At 35.5% G+C, this 18,003-nt stretch overlaps 1 protein-coding gene across 6 annotated transcripts in view; it reads right to left on the reverse strand.

The window, feature by feature from the left end:
* SLC41A2 (solute carrier family 41 member 2) overlaps positions 1 to 18,003 on the reverse strand; it is a 125,356-nt gene that overhangs the window by 75,227 nt on the left and 32,126 nt on the right. For all 6 annotated transcript variants that reach the window (XM_036103343.2, XM_036103314.2, XM_036103285.2 and 3 more), the window contains exon 3: positions 3,853 to 3,960. In XM_036103343.2, the coding sequence (XP_035959236.1) occupies positions 3,853 to 3,960 (108 nt within the window). The remainder of the gene's footprint in view (positions 1 to 3,852; positions 3,961 to 18,003) is intronic.

Here is an 18,003-nt window from a genome sequence, read left to right on the forward strand (position 1 = left end):
TTATCATAGCTTGGTGCCATGAGTTACTACTTTTCCATCTACTAATTTCTTTACTTTTTTTTTAAAATATTTTATTTTATTTATTAGAGAGAACGAGAGAGAGAGAGAGCACGAGAGGGGGGAGGGTCAGAGGGAGAAGCAGACTCCCTGCAGAGCAGGGAGCCTGATATGGGACTCGATCCTGGGACTCCAGGATCATGACCTGAGCCGAAGGCAGTCGCCCAACCGACTGAGCCACCCAGGTACACCCTAATTTGTTTACTTTTACCCCTCTCAAATCCTGAGATTTTTCAAGTGACTACTCCCAGTATTTAATTTCAGCTAATCCATCAGCCAGTCTTGTCATCTCTCTCTGAAAATTAGTTCTGGATTCCAACTATGTCTCACTATATCCACTGCTACCACCTTGACCCAAGCCAGCATCACCTCTAGCCTGTATTATTGCAACAGACTTTTAACTTGTCTCTCTGCTTTAGTCTTTGGCCCTCTATTATCTCTGTGTCAGCACAACAGTCAAAATAATCTGTTAAAAATATCTATCAGATCACAGCACTCTTCTGTTCAAAACCTTTCAATGGCTTTCCATTTCCCACAACAGGCAAAGTCCTTACAATGGCCCACAAGGTGATCTCATGCCCTGTTACATTCCCTTTCTCTCACTTGGTCCCAACCCCATTGGCCTCTATGTTGTTCATTTAACACAGTGGTTCTCAAGCTTTGCTGTGGTTACAATACAGATTGCTGAGCCACACCCCCAGAGTTTCTGACTCAGTAGCTTTGGGGTGGTGCTGAGAATTCGCATTTCTAACAAGTTGCTAACCATGCTTATCAGAGACCACACTTTGAGAATCATTGATCTAACATATCAACAGCAGTCCTGCCTCTGGCCTTTGACATTGACTGAGCTGTGCCTATCTTCAATAGCCTCAAAAAATAAAAGTAAACAAATTAGTAGACAGAAAAGTAGTAACTCATGGCATCAAGCTATGATAACATAGTATATTCATCTAGTTTATGGTGTCTTCATTGCTTAGAGAACTAAGTAATTTCTTCAGTTTATGACTCAAATATCTTATAATCAGTGACAAAATTCTTGATCTATGGAAGACATGAACTCCACCTCTACCTTCCCAAAGAAAGGCCCAGCTAGTTCACTTTGCAGTGAGGACATTGGCTGATCAACTCCTCCCATGGGCTTTGCTTCTAATCAGCTTTGGAGTTCCCCTCTCTTAAATATGAACAAATAAAGTAACCAGACATTTGATGGAAATATCTAACATAAAATATAAATGCCACAACAAATAAACGAAAGTTCAAATTAAAAGATTAAGATTAAATTCACCTTTATTCAGTGTTAATGGTAATATAAACAAATTAATTTGTAGCATATTCCCTTTTCAACCAGCTTCCCTACAGCAGAGCCTATTTCAAAATGGAGTGGCATGTTTCATCTCTTACTTGAATCTAAACAAATATTGGAAAATGCTCAAGAATGTTGCTTTTAGAAATATTTTCTTTGAGATAAGCTGGCCAAAATTTCAGTTTTCCGGGCAGAGTTATCAAGTTGCTTAAAAGCTTGTATGCTTAACTATATTTATCAGAACAAAGTTCATTTTCCAACAAAATGAAACTAAAGCTACCTTTTAACTCTCATTCCAATAACTTCCTTTTCCTTTAAATGTTGTCAGTTTTGTTTTTCAACACCTCTTCTTTATTCCCCTCCCTGGCCATAAACTCTTGGATCAAGTTTTACCTTGCTGACCCACCAGTTCTTTTTTTTTTTTTTTTTTTTTTTGCTGCCCCACCAGTTCTTAAAGCATAATGCAAATGTAGATCACTGGGGGAAAAAGATGGTAAATGGAACACATGTATATAATTTCACTAACTCCGAAAACATTGGTAAAACTACATAAAAGGTTTTGTTTTGTTTTTTAAGACAAAAGCTAGAGGTAAAATGGACATATATTCTGGCAAAACACCAAGTGTGAAATCAATATTCAGTTGACACCAAATGTCAACATTATATAATGAACTTCTGAGATACTAGAATGTGAAATTTAATCAGATTTTTAAAAATTATATTACCATCTTAGTATTACGTTTTTTAGAAATCATTTCTAAGCACTGAGAGCTACTAGATCGATCCTATATGGTCACTATACTTCCTATATGTAATACTATATAGACGCCCACTTTAAAACGAAGTCATTAGAGAATCAAGATTGGCTTGGGCTAGTTTTGCCAATTTAGATACTCTAAGAATGATGGTGTTACCAAATTACTGGACTTTCTTTCCTCTCATAATAATTGATGAAAGATATTTCCTCTTTAATTCTTAGGTTTGAAGATTTGGTTGATGATGATAATGTAATTTCATTAAGTAATTCCATAAACTGAAGTTTTGTACATTGCTTGATGATGCTTTCTAAATATTTTCAGATAAGTCTAAGATTGCTGTCCTAACATATTTTTAAAAATATTTTTACATGTACTTAATGGCTTCACATGATCGCTTGAGAAAACTTTGTCTTTAAACCTTGGATCTAAAAGTTTAACAATGGAGCAATGTAACTGGCTTCCACGATGCCAAAAAGTAATTAATTTCCATCTGTATCCTATCACCAACACAGTTGTTTAGCTTCTTGATTACCTTTAGATATGCAAATTTTTTGCCCCAGGTTCATAGATGGGCTTATCTGCTGTAGCCTCTTTACGCAAACAAAAAAACCCCTAACTTCATATACTAAAGGTACTGCAATTAGTAATAACCTCTGACAGCCTAATTTTTGACTAACATTAAATGGGTAGATGGTTCACTGAAGTGAACTCCACTAGCAACGTGATTTTAACCAACATAATTTGGTTGCACAATGGTGAACCCCCAACAAACGTTACAGTGAGAGAATAATGTCCTTTGGGCTTCTAAAAATAACTCAGAACCCTATAACCGGCAACATTTAAAACATTTAGCATATGTAGCTAAAGCCTTAAAAAGAATGCATTTTTTTCCTAAACAGTTTTAGTTACAATCCTAGAATATGCCCAAAAGAAATAAAAGAATGCAAAACTGCATGTATAAAAGTATTCATTATAACATTGTTTATAATAGCAAAACATTAGAAAGAGCCTATATATCCAATAATAGATGATGGACTAAACTGTAGGAGAGCTATATAAGGGAAAAGTACATAGCCAATAAAAATAATGACATAGGTTTATATTGATATAGAAAGATGATCATGGTATATCTTCAAATGGATATCACAGATTTTAAGAGAGAATATATGATTCCTGTTCTTTCTAAAAATATACAGTATATATCTATATTATGCCTAACTATGTATAAGTATAGTTATCCAAGTACAGACAGATATCCAAGTATAGAAGAATCTATACCAAAATATTAATATATGATTATGTCTAGGTGAAGAATTTGGAGTGGTTTTAAATTTTCTTCTTTGTAATTTTTTCCCTTGTCTTCAGTTTTTGCAATAAGGATGTATTACTCTTATAACCACAAAAGGCTTAAATACCAATCAACCAACCATTGAACCATACAGACTCTCAATATCTAACTTGGCCCATGTCTTAAGCACTGATGATAATTTCCAGAATGCCCCGGATGCAAAATAGGCAAGTATACCACTTCTCAGGATGAAGGAGGGCCTATAATTCACAAATTAGCCAACCTAGAGAACTTTCAGGGTATGTTACCAGGCATTACTACTTAGCATATCCCTGAGGTCCAGAAATTTGTCAGATAGAGGAAAAAAACTTGACTGATACAAGTTCTTCTTCCCAGAAAGAAAGAGTAAAGGTAATATACATACTTAGAGGTAGGAAAAAACTTACTGCAGTGGATAATCTGGATGCCAATGTCATTTCCAAGTTCCCTTTGAGACCAAGAAGTGCAGGAACTAAAATGAAAACTTCTGTTACCTTTTTGAACACCTCCCAGTGCTGTAAGGAAAAAAAAAAAACAAACAGAATTTTCTGATACTCTTTAAAAAATACTTTAGAAAAAAGACATTTCTAAAAATCTCAGCCTTTTTTCCCAATGTTGCATCTACATTTTGCAATAACAACACAGGTCATTTAATCAGTGAACATTCAGCTTAACTCTATTCTCCAGAGCTCTGAAGCCTTGAGTTGCTTTAGAAGATGGAGTTAAATTGGGAGTGATAGCTGATACACTCACTACATCCCCAAATACCTCTAGCTTGCTCCACAACTTTGATACCCTTAAATTTTACTTTATCCCTTAATGAGGACAGGAGTCAGTATAACTAGTAGTTAAGAGCACAGACTCAAGAACAAGACCATCTGGATTTGAATCTTGGTTCCAACACTAATTATAACAACCCCACAGGAAAAGTATAGTAATATTATTATTTAATTTCACAGATGAAGAAATAAAGATTCAGAGAAGTTAAATGATTTTCCCAAGGCCAGAAGATGGACAGAGAATGGACCTCGGGAGTTCTGAGCCATCCCATGCTCTGGTTCCCATTTTAGGGTGTGAGGCAAGAGGCTGCAGTGCACAGGATCAATAAAAAAGCACTAAATGGGAAATTAGAAAATTTGTGATTCTAGGCATGGATCTGTCATAACCTAGCTGCGTAATCCTGGATGAGTCATCTGACTTTCGGATCTCCATTTCTTCATCCATGAAATGAAGATACTGTCTGCCCTGTCTAGCCCTTGGGAAACTACCATGATAATGAAAATAACATGTTAAAGTACTTAATAAAGTGAAAATAACCCACACAAATCACTTAATAACACAATCTGCTACTTTACTAATGCTATTAAGAAGTGATTGTCCCAGTAACAGACTTTATGGACCAACATATTGATTTACGCCAAAAAATATCAAGAATGCAGCTTTGTCATTACTACCAAAACAGATGAGAGAAGTAAAACTTAAATCCATCAGATAAATGAAAGAAAAATTCAATTCGTCCCCAAAGTTGCCTTAGAGGTTGTTTCAAATAGATATAGAACTAGGACCTAAAGAGATTAGGAAATGTTTATCAGATCAGTCTTTGGTGGTAAAATCCTGATTCAAAGGATATGCAAAGGAATCCCTCCAGGGTTCAAGCCAATTAAGGATGAGCCTAAAAAAAGCACTGGGGGCCTAGCTGATCCCAGATTTCTTAATCTCCTAAAAAACTAAGAAATAATCTTTCCATGTTTTACGATGGGTTAAGAATTCTGCTATGCTAGTGGGATATGCCTCCTTCAGAGATGTGAGTGGTGGTGGTGATAATGATGATGATGAAAAAGATAATACTACTAACAAATATTAACAATATTCAACATCCACTGATTGCTTGGTATATGCCAGGCACTGTTTTCTTTCGTTTTACTCATCTAAGCTTCACAACAAACCTATGAGATAGGTATTATTTTTAACAATTCAGGAATTCAAGAATACATTTTACCTAGGTCATCATTTTAAGATACCTAGCTATTTGACTTAATTTTAGAAACACGAGAATAATATGCAAATATCTCTATCAGTCTAGCTCCTACATGTCATCACACTTTGGATCTGTTTGGATGAACTCCTTTTGGTTACTCCCATCCTTTCCAAGTTCAATTCAAATCAAATACTCCCATAAGAATTACTGTGAAGTCACTATTACCTTAGCATTGCTTTAATAAGAACTCTCCATTATTGTTTTCCTATCTCATACCAAATAAATTCTATATTCTTTTCCCTACACCTGCAGAGGTGTGCTTCTAGAAGTTCCCAAACTTTCTCAGTTTTCATGACACCTCTAGGCTAAAAGAAACACCTAAAGGTCCTATTTATTAAGGAGTTGGTCCAAACAACTAACAAGTTATTTATTTCCTAACAATTTAGTAGCCATTTGTAGAAATAATACAAATACACTGAAAAAAATATTTTATGTCATATCACCATAATTACTTATTAATGGGGTGTGTGTACCTGTTGGTCACTGCACAACTTCTCAAACCTTGGAACTGGACACTGCCACCTTCATTTTTTGTTCTATATTGGTTTTTGTGTGACACTTGCTTTTTTTCACAGCACCACTGAAAATCTAGTCATCAAGAGAAATGTGTGATGCAATGTGGAAGTATTGAACCACCTTGAGTCTGTAGAGTGTCCAAGAAATATCACTGTGCTTCCTTCAAAATTTTTTAAAAATCCCACAGCAATCCTGGAGTGTCCAGAGACAGCATTTGGGATATTTGAGAGTAGTGAGAAGCAATACAGTACTTAACTCAAAGAGAAGGGCTTCAGGGTCAGATTACCTAGGTTGGAATTCTGACTCTTACTACTTTTACTGTGTGACTTGTGTGATTTACCAAAGTTTATTTAACCATTCAACTGTTGAAGGTTACCTGGGTTGTATCCAGTTCTTGGCTATTATGAATAAAGCAGCTATAAACATTCATGTACAGGATTTGTGTGAACATAAGTCTTCATTCTCTGGCATAAATGCCCAGGAATGCAATTGCTAGGTTACATGATAGTACCTAGTTTTAGTTTTTGTTTGTGTGTGTGTTTGTTTTTAAGAAACTGTCAAGGGGTGCCTGGGTGGCTCAGTCGGTTAAGCGCATCAGACTCTTGGTTTCAGCTCAGGTCATGATCCCAGGGTCATGAGATGGACTCCCCACCCCCCAAGGCTCCGCACTCCACATGGAGTCTGCCTGTCCCTCCCCCTCTGCTCCTCCAACTCATGCATGCATGCGTGCGCACTCTCTAAATAATAATTTTTTTAAAATCTTAAAAAAAAAAAAAAAAGGAAACTGTCAAGGTGTTTTCCAGAGTAGCTGTTCTGTTTTAAATTCCCATCAGCAATGTATGAGTGATACCATTTCTCCACATGCTTAACAGCATTTCAAAGTTTTACTATTTTTATTATAGCTATTCTGATAGGTGTGTAGTGATATCTCATAGTGATTTTCATTTGCATTTCTCTAATGGCTAAAGATATTGAACATCTCATGTTTATTTGCCATCTGTACACACTCTTTGGTGAAATGTCTCTATGTCTCTTTGCCAATTTTCTCATTTTTTTAACTGCTGAGTTTTGAGAGTCCTTTATATATTCTAGTCTTTTGTCAGGTATGTGCTTTGCAAATATTTTCTTCCACTCGGCAGCTTGGCTTTTTATCCTTTTAATAAGGTCATTCACAGAACAAAATTTTATTTGATGAAGTCCAATTTATCCATTTTTCCTTTTATGGATCCTGCTTTTGGTGTCAAGTCTAAGAAATCTTTGCCTAGCCCTAGATACTGAGAATTTTCTACTATATTTTTCTAAAAGTTTTCTAGTTTTACATTTCATATTTAAATGTGTGATCCATGTTGAGTTCTTTTTTTTTTTTTTAGTTTATTTTTCAGTAAAGACTTAGGTTGAGGTTTATTTCTTTGCCTATGGATGTCTAATTGCTTTAGCACCATTTGCTAAAAGGGCTATTTTTTTCCTCCATTGCACCTGTCTCAAAAATTAGCTGAACATATTTGTGTGGGTCCATCTCTGGGCTGTCTATTCAGTTGCACTGATCTACATATCTGTCCCTCCACCAATACCACAGAGTCTTGACTACTGTAGCCATGTTAATCAGCTTGACATCAGGTAAATTCATCCTTCCCCCTTTATTTTTCAAACCTGTTAAAGCTATTCTCTTTTCCTTTGCATATAAATTTTAGAATATTATCTACAAAAAATCTGGAGTTTAAAAAGTTCTGTTAAACCATATATCAGTTTGGGGAAAACTGACATCTTTATTATGTTGAGTCTTCCAAGCCATGAATATGGCATGACTCTCCATTTATTTAGATCTTTGATTACTTTCATAAGGGTTTTATAGCTTTCAGCATACAAGTCCTGTACATATTTTGTTAGATTTATATATAGGTATTTATTCTTTGAAAAATGTTATTGTACCTTTAATTTCAATGTCCACTTATTCATTGTAGTGCATAGAAATAGAATTTATTTTTCCTATGTATTGTGTATCCTGTGACTTTGCTGAACTCATGTGTCAGTTCTAGGAGCTTTCTTTGTAGATTTCTTGGGATTTTCAAAGTAGGCAATCACATCATCTGCAAATATCAAGTTTTAGTTTTCCTTATAAATCTGTATGCCTTTTTTTCCCCCTTGCCTTACTGCACTGTGTTCAATAAAGGTAATGAGTGCAGACATCCTTGCCTTGTCCCTGGTCTTAAGGAAAAGACATTCATATTTCACCATTAAGTATAATGCTGAGGAAATTCCACTCTATTCCTAATTATCTGAGTTTTTATCATGAACGAGTGAATTTTGTCAAATGCTTTTTCTGCATCAGTTGTATTATCATGTGATTTTCTTCTTTAGCCTGTTAATATGGTAAATTACATTGATTAATTTTCAAATGTTGAGCCAGACTTGCTTCCCTCACTTGTTCATTGTGTATAATTCATTTTATATATTGCTGAACTCTATTAGCCAGTGTTTTGTTAAGGATTTTTGTTTGTTTATATACAGGAGATTAATCTGTAGCTTTAAAGAAAATTGCATTGTCTCTGGTTTTGGTATCTGGGTAATACTAGCTTCTTAAAATGAATTGAAAATTGTTCCCTCCTCTTCAATTTTCCAAATGAGCTTATATAGAATTAGTGTTAATTCTGCTTAAAACATTTGATAGAATTTTCAGGTGAAACTACCTGGGTCTGAAGGTTTCTTTTTTAGGAGATTTTTTTAAATTACACATTCAATTTCCTTAGTGGGTACAGAGCTATTCAAATGATCTATTTCATGTTGGGTTCCTTGTGGTAGTTATGTTCTTCAAGGAAGCAGTCCAACTTTGTGTAAGTTGGAAAATATATGTGTTCAGAGTTGTCTATAGTATTCCTTTATTATTCTTTCGATGTCTATAGGATCTATAGTGATATCCCCCATTTCATCCTGATACGGTAATTTAGGTCTTTTTTTTTTTTTTTTTTTGGCGGTATTGCTCCAGATTGTCAGTTTTACTGATCTTTTCAAAGAACCAACTATATGTTTCATCAGTTTTCTCTATTGTTGTCTTGCTTTCAATTGAAATTTTTGCTTTAATTCTGCTTGCTTTGGGTTTATTTTGTTCATCTTTTTCTGAGTTTGAGATGAGAGCTTCAACTGTTGATTTTTTTTTTAAAAGATTTTAGTTATTTATTTGACAGAGAGAGAGACAGTAAGAGAGGGAATACAAGCAGGGAGAGTGGGAGAGGGAGAACAGGCTTCCCACCGAGCAGGGAGCCCGATGCGGGGCTCGATCCCAGAACCCTGGGATCACGAACTGAGCCGAAGGCAGATGCTTAACGACTGAGCCACCCAGGTGTCCCAAGATTTTTTTCCCTCATTCTAACGTACGCATTTAATTCTATAAATGTCCATCTATGTATTGCTTTACCTGTGACTCACAAATTTTGATGTTACATTTTCATTTTCATTCAATGTTTTGTTTTTTACTTTTTTGAGACTTCCCCTTTGAACATGGATTATCTAAAGGTATGTTATTTCCAGGTATTTGGAAATTTTTCTGTTTTCTTTCTGTTACCGATTTCTAGTTTGATTACATTGTAATTGGAGAACATACTCTGAATGATTTCAATATTTTAAACTTGAGGTTTGGTTTATGGCCCAGGATATGGCCCACCTTGGTGTATGATCTATGACAGTTTGAACAGCATGTGTATGCTGCTGTTTGGGGGGAGGGGTGTTCTGTAAATGTCAATTAGATCTTGTTTGGCTGGTGGTGCTGTTGAGTCCTTCTATATCCTTGCTGATTTTCTATTTGTTCTATCAATTGTTGAGAGAAGGGTGTTGAAGACTCTAACTATAATTGTGGATTTTTCTATTTCTCCTTTCAGTTCTATTGGGGGCTCTCATTATTAGCCAACAAAAATGAAAATCCTAGCACCCTACATGCCCTTCTCTGATATCACCCTGAAGTATTGGGGTACCTCACTACAGCCTCTTCCTCCCCAGATTTATTGAGGTATAACTGAAAAAAGTGTAATGTATGTAAAGTGTATAACATGATGATTTGATATACACACACATTGTGAAAGGAGTCCCACCACTGAGTTAATTCACATATCCGTTAACTCACATTGTTACCTTTTTCTTTGGTGAAAATGCTTAAGACCTACTGTCTTATTTAGCAAGTAAGAATTATACAGTTCAGTATTATCAACTATAGTCACCATGCTATACACTAAATCCTCAGAATTTATTCATCTTATAACTGAAAGTTTGTACCTTTTAACCAACCTCTCCCTATTTCCCCCATCCCCCAGCAAGTACCATTTTACTCTGTTTCTTTGAGTTTGACTTTTTTTTTTTAAGATTCCACATGTAAGTGATACCATGCAGTAGCTGTCCTTCTCCATCTGGCATATTTTACTTAGCATAATGCCCTCCACATATATCCATGTTGTTCATTACAGCCCCAAACTGAGGCTTTGCGGCTCTGGGTGTGTGGATGAGACCACAGTCTTTTCTGTCATGGTTGGCTAGAGTAGAACAATTCTTGTCTACAAGGTTTCTGTCTCACTAGATTGCCCCTTTCCTAGTCCTTTAGCTAGAGAGAGCAGGTTTTTTGTTGTTGTTGTTTGCATCTGTTGGTATTCCCAGGTTGCTGGCTTCTTTAACTCCAAATCGGGATATATGAAGCAAAAAGAGCCTAGCCAGACTATCTTCTTTCCACCTTTCACAGAGTCTTCGTATGTTTGATTTATATAAAATTTCCAGGGTTTTGTTTTGTTTTGTTGTTGTACTTAATGGGCAGGATAGGTAAACGTACATTTACTACAGCTTCCCAGAAGTCAAAGTGCATGTATTATTTTTTAAATAAAATCCAGATCCATTACATCAGAGGGAATGCTAGTGCCTTCCTGAGATCACAGCTATGTTAAAAGAGATATTTTCTCTTTAATACAAACTCTAAAACGATAGCTATGCTTTATAAGGAGAGACAAACATGCTAATGACTTCCTAATTTTGTGAATTGAGAAACTGATGACAAAAATTAGTCTAACATTGATACTGCCCTCTTCCCTTCTCTTTGCACTTTTAAAACACTGGCATTTTGTCCACAAAACTTCAATAAAGTATCCGTTTTCTCTCTGACCGCTCTACTTTCCGTATCAGAAAAATAGCCCTCACTCAGAGTTCCATGGTTAGAAATACGGCTTAGGTATTGCATCATTCCATCTGAATTCCAAAACACACACAGCAGTATAGTAATAAACAAAGGAATATTTGAGAGCTATACTATCCTCTATTTCAAAGGAATATTTTCAGCACTGCAACGATACTGTCTTCATAAAACATAATAGGATCTCAGGGTTTGGCAGACATCAGTTTTCAATAATATTCTAATGATCAGTATAAATTTACCTAGGAATTACTGGAAGTTCCAAAGGTATTAGCTCAATTTACGTACATTTCTTTTAGATGGATGGGTAGCTAACAGTAATCTCATTTTACAGAATCTTATAATAGATTAGGTCTATGGACAATCCAAGATATGCATACAACACGTTATACAGAGCACAGGATTTATCCACAAGACAGGGCTCTGCCACTGCCAAGCTGTACGTTCTTGGGCTAATCATTTAAAACAATTTGCTTATTTTTAGTGAGGGAAGAAAAGACAAAGAGCTTGGACCAGGATATTTCCAATTCTGAACCCTATCATTTAAAACTCTAAGTTTGATTATCAAAATTCAGGAATATTTGTAACAAAGTAGAGTTTATTTCATTTCATTCATTCATTGAACAAGGAATTATTGAATGTCTGCTCTGTGTAAGGCATTAGGCTGGTTTTTTGGACTGGGCCCTACTTAAGTGGGACCAAAGACTATGTGGACTAACTATCCCACCCAACTCCATTTACCAGTAGTAAGGGAACTTACATTACTTGAGATTCATAGTTCTCAAACTGGAGCCCACATCAAAATCACCAGAAATAATAAAGCTTGTAAAAATAGTTTGCTGGACCTCACCCCAGGTATCTGATTCAGTAGAGCTGGGATAGAGTCTGAGAATTTGTGCATCTAAGTTCCCAGATGATGCTGACGCTACTGGTTCAGGGAGCACACTTTGAGAACCACGGTCTCAGATAAACAAAAAGACCATGGAGGAGCCAAGTCTTGTATGTGAGGGGTCACTACACTAAAGGTGCTGTTCTTACCTCCTGTGCATACTTTTCCATCTCCATTTTCCTTGAAACAATATCCACTCCCTTCCACTTGAGAAGCAGTTAAATTCCTATTCTTTGTGCTTCTAGTGAAATTGCTGATCTGAGTGGTCATCTGTCCCCTGAGATAGAAGTGTAACTCAAACAGGGCTAATCATATTATTTTATCTCCCTAATCACATTGACTGGTCCCCCAGGGGTAAGCATGTGACCAAAGACAAGCCAACTGAAGAGTTCTTCCTTAGAATCTTCCAAACTAAAGACAGAGGATAGCTCATTCTTTCCCTTTGTAGAAGAAACTAAAAGGATATGACCCCACAACTGTCAGGAGCTATGTGCAATAGGAGAGAATGTGGGCAACAAACAAAATGGAAATTGAAATGAGAGACAGAGAGAAGATAATCATAAAATTAAGTCCCTGATCTAGTTATATCTGAGGTAGGCTGTACACCTATTCTTCCCAGTTACAAAAGACAATGCATTCTTCATTATTATTATTGCTTAAATTAACTGGTTAGTTGGGTTTTAATTTCTTACAACAGAAAAGTTCTGACCATAGAAGGTGATCCAAAGATAAGATATGTCCCCTATAAGCAAGGAGATAGTACAGTAAGTAGTTAAAGAGCCTACTTGGGTTTAATTCAGCCACTTACCAGTTAAGTGACCTTAGGCAAATAACTTAATATCTAAGCCTTCTACATAAAATGGAAATAACACTACCTACCTCAGAGTCTTCGTAAACATCAGGTGAGATAACTCACACAATGTACTGACAAAGAACATTCAATGAATGATACCTGTTAATATCACACCACTTACTGAACATTGATCTCCCAGGTACTATAATTGTGCTTCACAGGCTCCTGTACTAAGTTCTTTAATTTAGGGCCCAGGATGAGTAAAGTGATGTTGTAAGGCACAAGCACACAAAGGTAGTTTAGACTGGGACAAACGCTTACTCCCTGGGGTAAGCCTGAACATGTAAAAAGAACATTCCGTATCTCTATAGGTCTTTCTGGTACTTCAGTAGAAGTCCTACAGCAACCTTCTTATTTCTAAAGGTACTTAAGTGTTCAGTCATACACTTTAGTATTTATAATCTAAGTATTCGTATTTCCCACTACTATAAAAAGGCATCAACTTTGGGGTAAAAATTCTAAATTTGAATTCATACCCTGTATTTGCTAGCTGAGGGAGCTCTCTGAGCCTCACTCATATCCCTCATTTGTAAAGTGAGGAAATATCTATAAAACTCAAACTTTGAATTATTACTCTCACCCAAAACAGGTGATCTTGGCAAATTTTCTCAGCAAACATCAATTAACCACTCCAAGCTGATTGACAATTAAATAATAAAAGTAAAAGCAGAGAGGCAGGGCCAGAGCAGGTCTTACATAAAACAGGGAATAGATGTCCTAATAAATAGAAAGCAGATAATGGCCAAGCAATCTACCCTAATTTGCCGACGGCCACATATTAAAGTACTGCCTTAAGACACTAATGGCCGTTTAACCCCTTATCCTGAATTTGATAATCCCGCTGAGGCAGCACATGTAACAACACCTGCTAGGGACTGAATTGTGTCACCTTCACAATTTCTATGTTGAAGCCCTAATCCCCAATGTGACTGTATTTGGAGATAGGGCCCATGAGGTGGTGATAAAGGTTACATGAAGTCATAAGAGTAAGGCCCGAATCTGATAGGGCTGGTGCCTTTTTAAGAGTAGGAAGCACCAGCCATTGCTCTCTCCAGCATGTGAGGACGCAGAGAGAAGGCAGCTCTCTGCAAACCAGAAAAGGAGCTCTCACCAGGAACAGGATAGACTGGGACCTTGATCTTAGACTTCCCAGCCTCCAGAACTGTGAGAAATAAGTGTCTAATGTTTAAGCCACCCAGTCTGTAGTATTTCATTATAGCAGTCCAAGCAGACTAAGATAGTACCGAAGACAAACTTTAGTTTTTTAGTTGTTTAAAACTGGCCCTGAACTCTATCACATTAAAGGTATGTAGCCCTTGGGGGCCTGGGTGGCTCAGTCGGTTAAGTCTGCCTTTGACTCAGGTCATGATCCCAGGGTCATGGGATCGAGCCCCGCATGGGGCTCCCTGCTCAGTGGGGAGCCTGCTTCTCCCTCTCCCACTCCCCCTGCTTGTGTGTGATCTCTCTGTCAAATAAATAAATAAAACCTTAAAAAAAAAAAAAAGAGGTATGTAGCCCTTAAAGGATTACAAAAGCTTTCACATGCATTAAGTTTGTATAATGTGTAGTGGTTAAGAGCATAGATATTGAATTTGGATCAAGATCCAATCCTCAGCTCTAACACCTAATAACAAAGTTGTTTTTTGTTTGTTTGTTTTTTTATAAAACAAAGACAATAGCACCTTCCCTACAGTTTTCTTGTAGGGATTAAAATAGATCATGTATGTAACGAGCTTCGGGCAGTGCCTACAGCAAACTTCAATAAACGGTGACTGTTCAACATTTATTCAACAAACATTTACTGAGAATCTACTCAATCTGCTAGGGATGTAATGGTGAAAATTTTTTTAAAAACTTACGAAAATAAACACAAGAAGAAATAGAAAATTTTGATTAGCCCTGTGACTTCTAAAGAAACTCAAGCTGTAAATAAAAACATTCCCCCACAGAAAACGGCAGACCCAGATGCCTTCATCAGGGAATTATACCAAATACTTAGGGACGAAATAATGACAAAGTGACATAAACCTTAACAAAGAATAGGAAGGAAAAAGAGAACATTTTCAAATTCACTCGTGAGACTAGTACTACCTTAATGAAAACTGTTAATGACATTATGAGAAGGACAATTATGGGCTAATCTTACATATGAATATAGATGCAAAAATTCTCACCAAAATACTAGCAAAATTAATCAGAATTGTATAAAAAGAACAATAAATCATGACCAGGTTATCTTATCCCAGAAATATAAGATTGGTTTAATCAATATAATTCAACACAGCAACAAATAAAGGGGAAAAATCATAGAGTGTTAACAATAAATAGAAATATTTGATAAAATTCAACATCCATTCATGATTTTTAATACAAACCTCAGTAAGTTAAAAAAAGAAACGTCCTTAATATGATAAAGAATATTACAAAAATCAGTAGCAAACCCCATACTTCATGAGGAACTGTTGAAAGCTTTCTCTTTGAAATGTGGAACAAGACAAGCCTGCTTTCATCACTTCTATTTTATAATGCTTTGGAGGTCCTAGCCAGTACAGAATGGCACCAAAATAAATAAACATATAAACAAACAAATAAATGGTTTAGAAAGAAAGAAATACTGCCATTATTCACAGATAATATGGTTATGATGAAGTAATTCTAAAATAATTTACACATGAGTTATTAATATTAGTGATTTTAGCAAAGTTGCTAGATACAGGGTCAATACATACACACAAACAGAAAGTGAATTTTTTAAAGAACTATACCATTTACAATAGCATAAAAAGTATGAAATAACTAGGAAAGAGCCTAACAAAAATGTAAAAGACGTGTGTTTAGAAACTAGAAAACATCAGAGAGGGAAATTAAAGATGACCTAAATAAATGGAGAGGGCTATTCCATGTACATGTATCAGAAGAGTCAGCATTGTAAAGAGTAAATTCTCCTCCTAATTATCTGTAGATTCAATGCAATCAGAATCACAATTTTAACTTTTTTTGTGGAAACTGACAAGCTTTTAAACTAAAAGTACATGAAAGTGCAAAGGAAAAAGAATAACCAAAGCACTTTGAGGAAGAACATGGACAGAACATTCTCTACTAGATACTAAGATAGCGTAGTATTCATGCCAAGCAACATAAATACACCAAAGGAGTAGAACAGAGAGCCCAGAAACACATCTGCACATAAATGTGTACTTGATTTATAACAAAGATTTTGGTTATATAACAGTGCAGACACAACTGGAAATCCATGTGGAAAGAAAAACAAAACAAAACAAAACACAATCCCTACTTCAAACTCTCTATAAAAAATTATTCCAGGGAGAGAATGATCTAAATGTAGAAGGCAAAATGTAAAGGCAAAACAACAAAACTTTAAGAAGGTAAGAAAGTATGGAAAGATTTCTTAAGCAGGAATCAAAAAGTACAAACCATGGAAAAGTAGGAAAAAAGGCACTATATCAAAATTAAGAATTTCTGCTCATTAAAACTCATTGAGAGAGTGAAAAAGCCATAGAAGAGAGAAAGATATTTTAATACATATAACTAAAGGACTTGTATCCAGAATACACAGATAACTCTTACAAATCAGTAAGAAAAAATCTAACAAATAAGAAAATGAATAAAAAAAAAAACTTTACCAGTCATGTCCAAATAAATGGTCAGTAAACATCATTAGTCATGAGGGAAATCCCCATTAAAACCACCACACATATGCCAGAATTTCTCAACTTAAAGACTGCTGATACCTTGTATAAATAAGAACACAGAGTGATGAGACCTCCCATACACAGCTAGTTAATCTGTAAATTGGTACAACCATTTGACATATACTAAATTTAAATACCTGTATATCCTAAGACCCAGAAATTCCATTTCTACATGTATATACAACAGAAATGCATGCACATGTGCACCCAGAATCTGGAAAAACACCAATGAACTCAATGCCCATCGATAGCAAAGAGAATATACTGTGATCTATTGATAACTGGATTAATATATAGCAATAAAAATAAATGAACTACAGTTTCATAAAACTTACATAATGTTGAACAAAAAAAGTCAGACACAGAGGAATATGTATTCTACACTTCATTGTATAAAGTTTTAGAAAAATTAAGTAAAACCAAACAATGGTGTTTAATGATGCACATTTATAAAGACAAATAAGTACGGTTCATAAAATCTGATTATTGATTATCTTTGGTGATGGGGAATAAAGGGTAGCAATCACAAGGGACACAAAGAAGACTAATGAAGTACTGCTAAGATTCTGTTTCTTGACCCGATTGTTATATGGTTGCTTGTGTCATGAAAATTCACTGAGCTGTACATTTTTGGTTTTTATACTCTATATGTGTTAATTTTCACAATTAAAAGTTTTTAAAAGCATATTTAAATGAAATTTTTCAAAACATTTGTTTTTATAATTTTTAACACTAAAGTTTAATATTATAAATCAATTATACACATGTTATTATCTCAAATAGTATCAAGAAATAAGTAAACATTACACCAGAGGAAGGTACATAAGCTATATAAATATTCTAATAATCTATACTCTAACATATTAATCTTATAGATGTTACTATCATTCTAGATTAAATGTTGAGTGTTTCTTCAGAGTTATTGGTATATCAAGAAAAAAATGTCAACCTGAAACAGCTTATTCATTTTAGCTGTTGTGATACTATTGTAATAACTTGAAATATTTCAAGGGGACAGGTAGATTTGGTCCTCTGTTAGTTTTACAGTCCATTCAAAAATTCAATATACTTTCCACCTCCCTCACTCTAACCTCCTGTCTCCCTCTTATTAAATCCCACCTGGAAAATCCACAAACTCTCCCCATCTCAATATCTTTAAATTAATTACATCTGCAAAGTTTCTATTTTCCCCAACACTTTTTACTGATGGATAATTAACACACAATGTTATATTAGTTTCAAGTGTACAATAATATGATTCCACAATTCTATACATCACTCAGTGTTCATCAAGATAAGTGTACCCTTGGGGCGCCTGGGTGGCTCAGTTGGTTAAGCGACTGCCTTCGGCTCAGGTCATGATCCTGGAGTCCCGGGATCGAGTCCCG

The sequence above is a fragment of the Halichoerus grypus genome, chromosome 6, assembly GCF_964656455.1.
Source record: "Halichoerus grypus chromosome 6, mHalGry1.hap1.1, whole genome shotgun sequence".
NCBI classification, from domain to species: Eukaryota; Metazoa; Chordata; class Mammalia; order Carnivora; family Phocidae; genus Halichoerus; species Halichoerus grypus.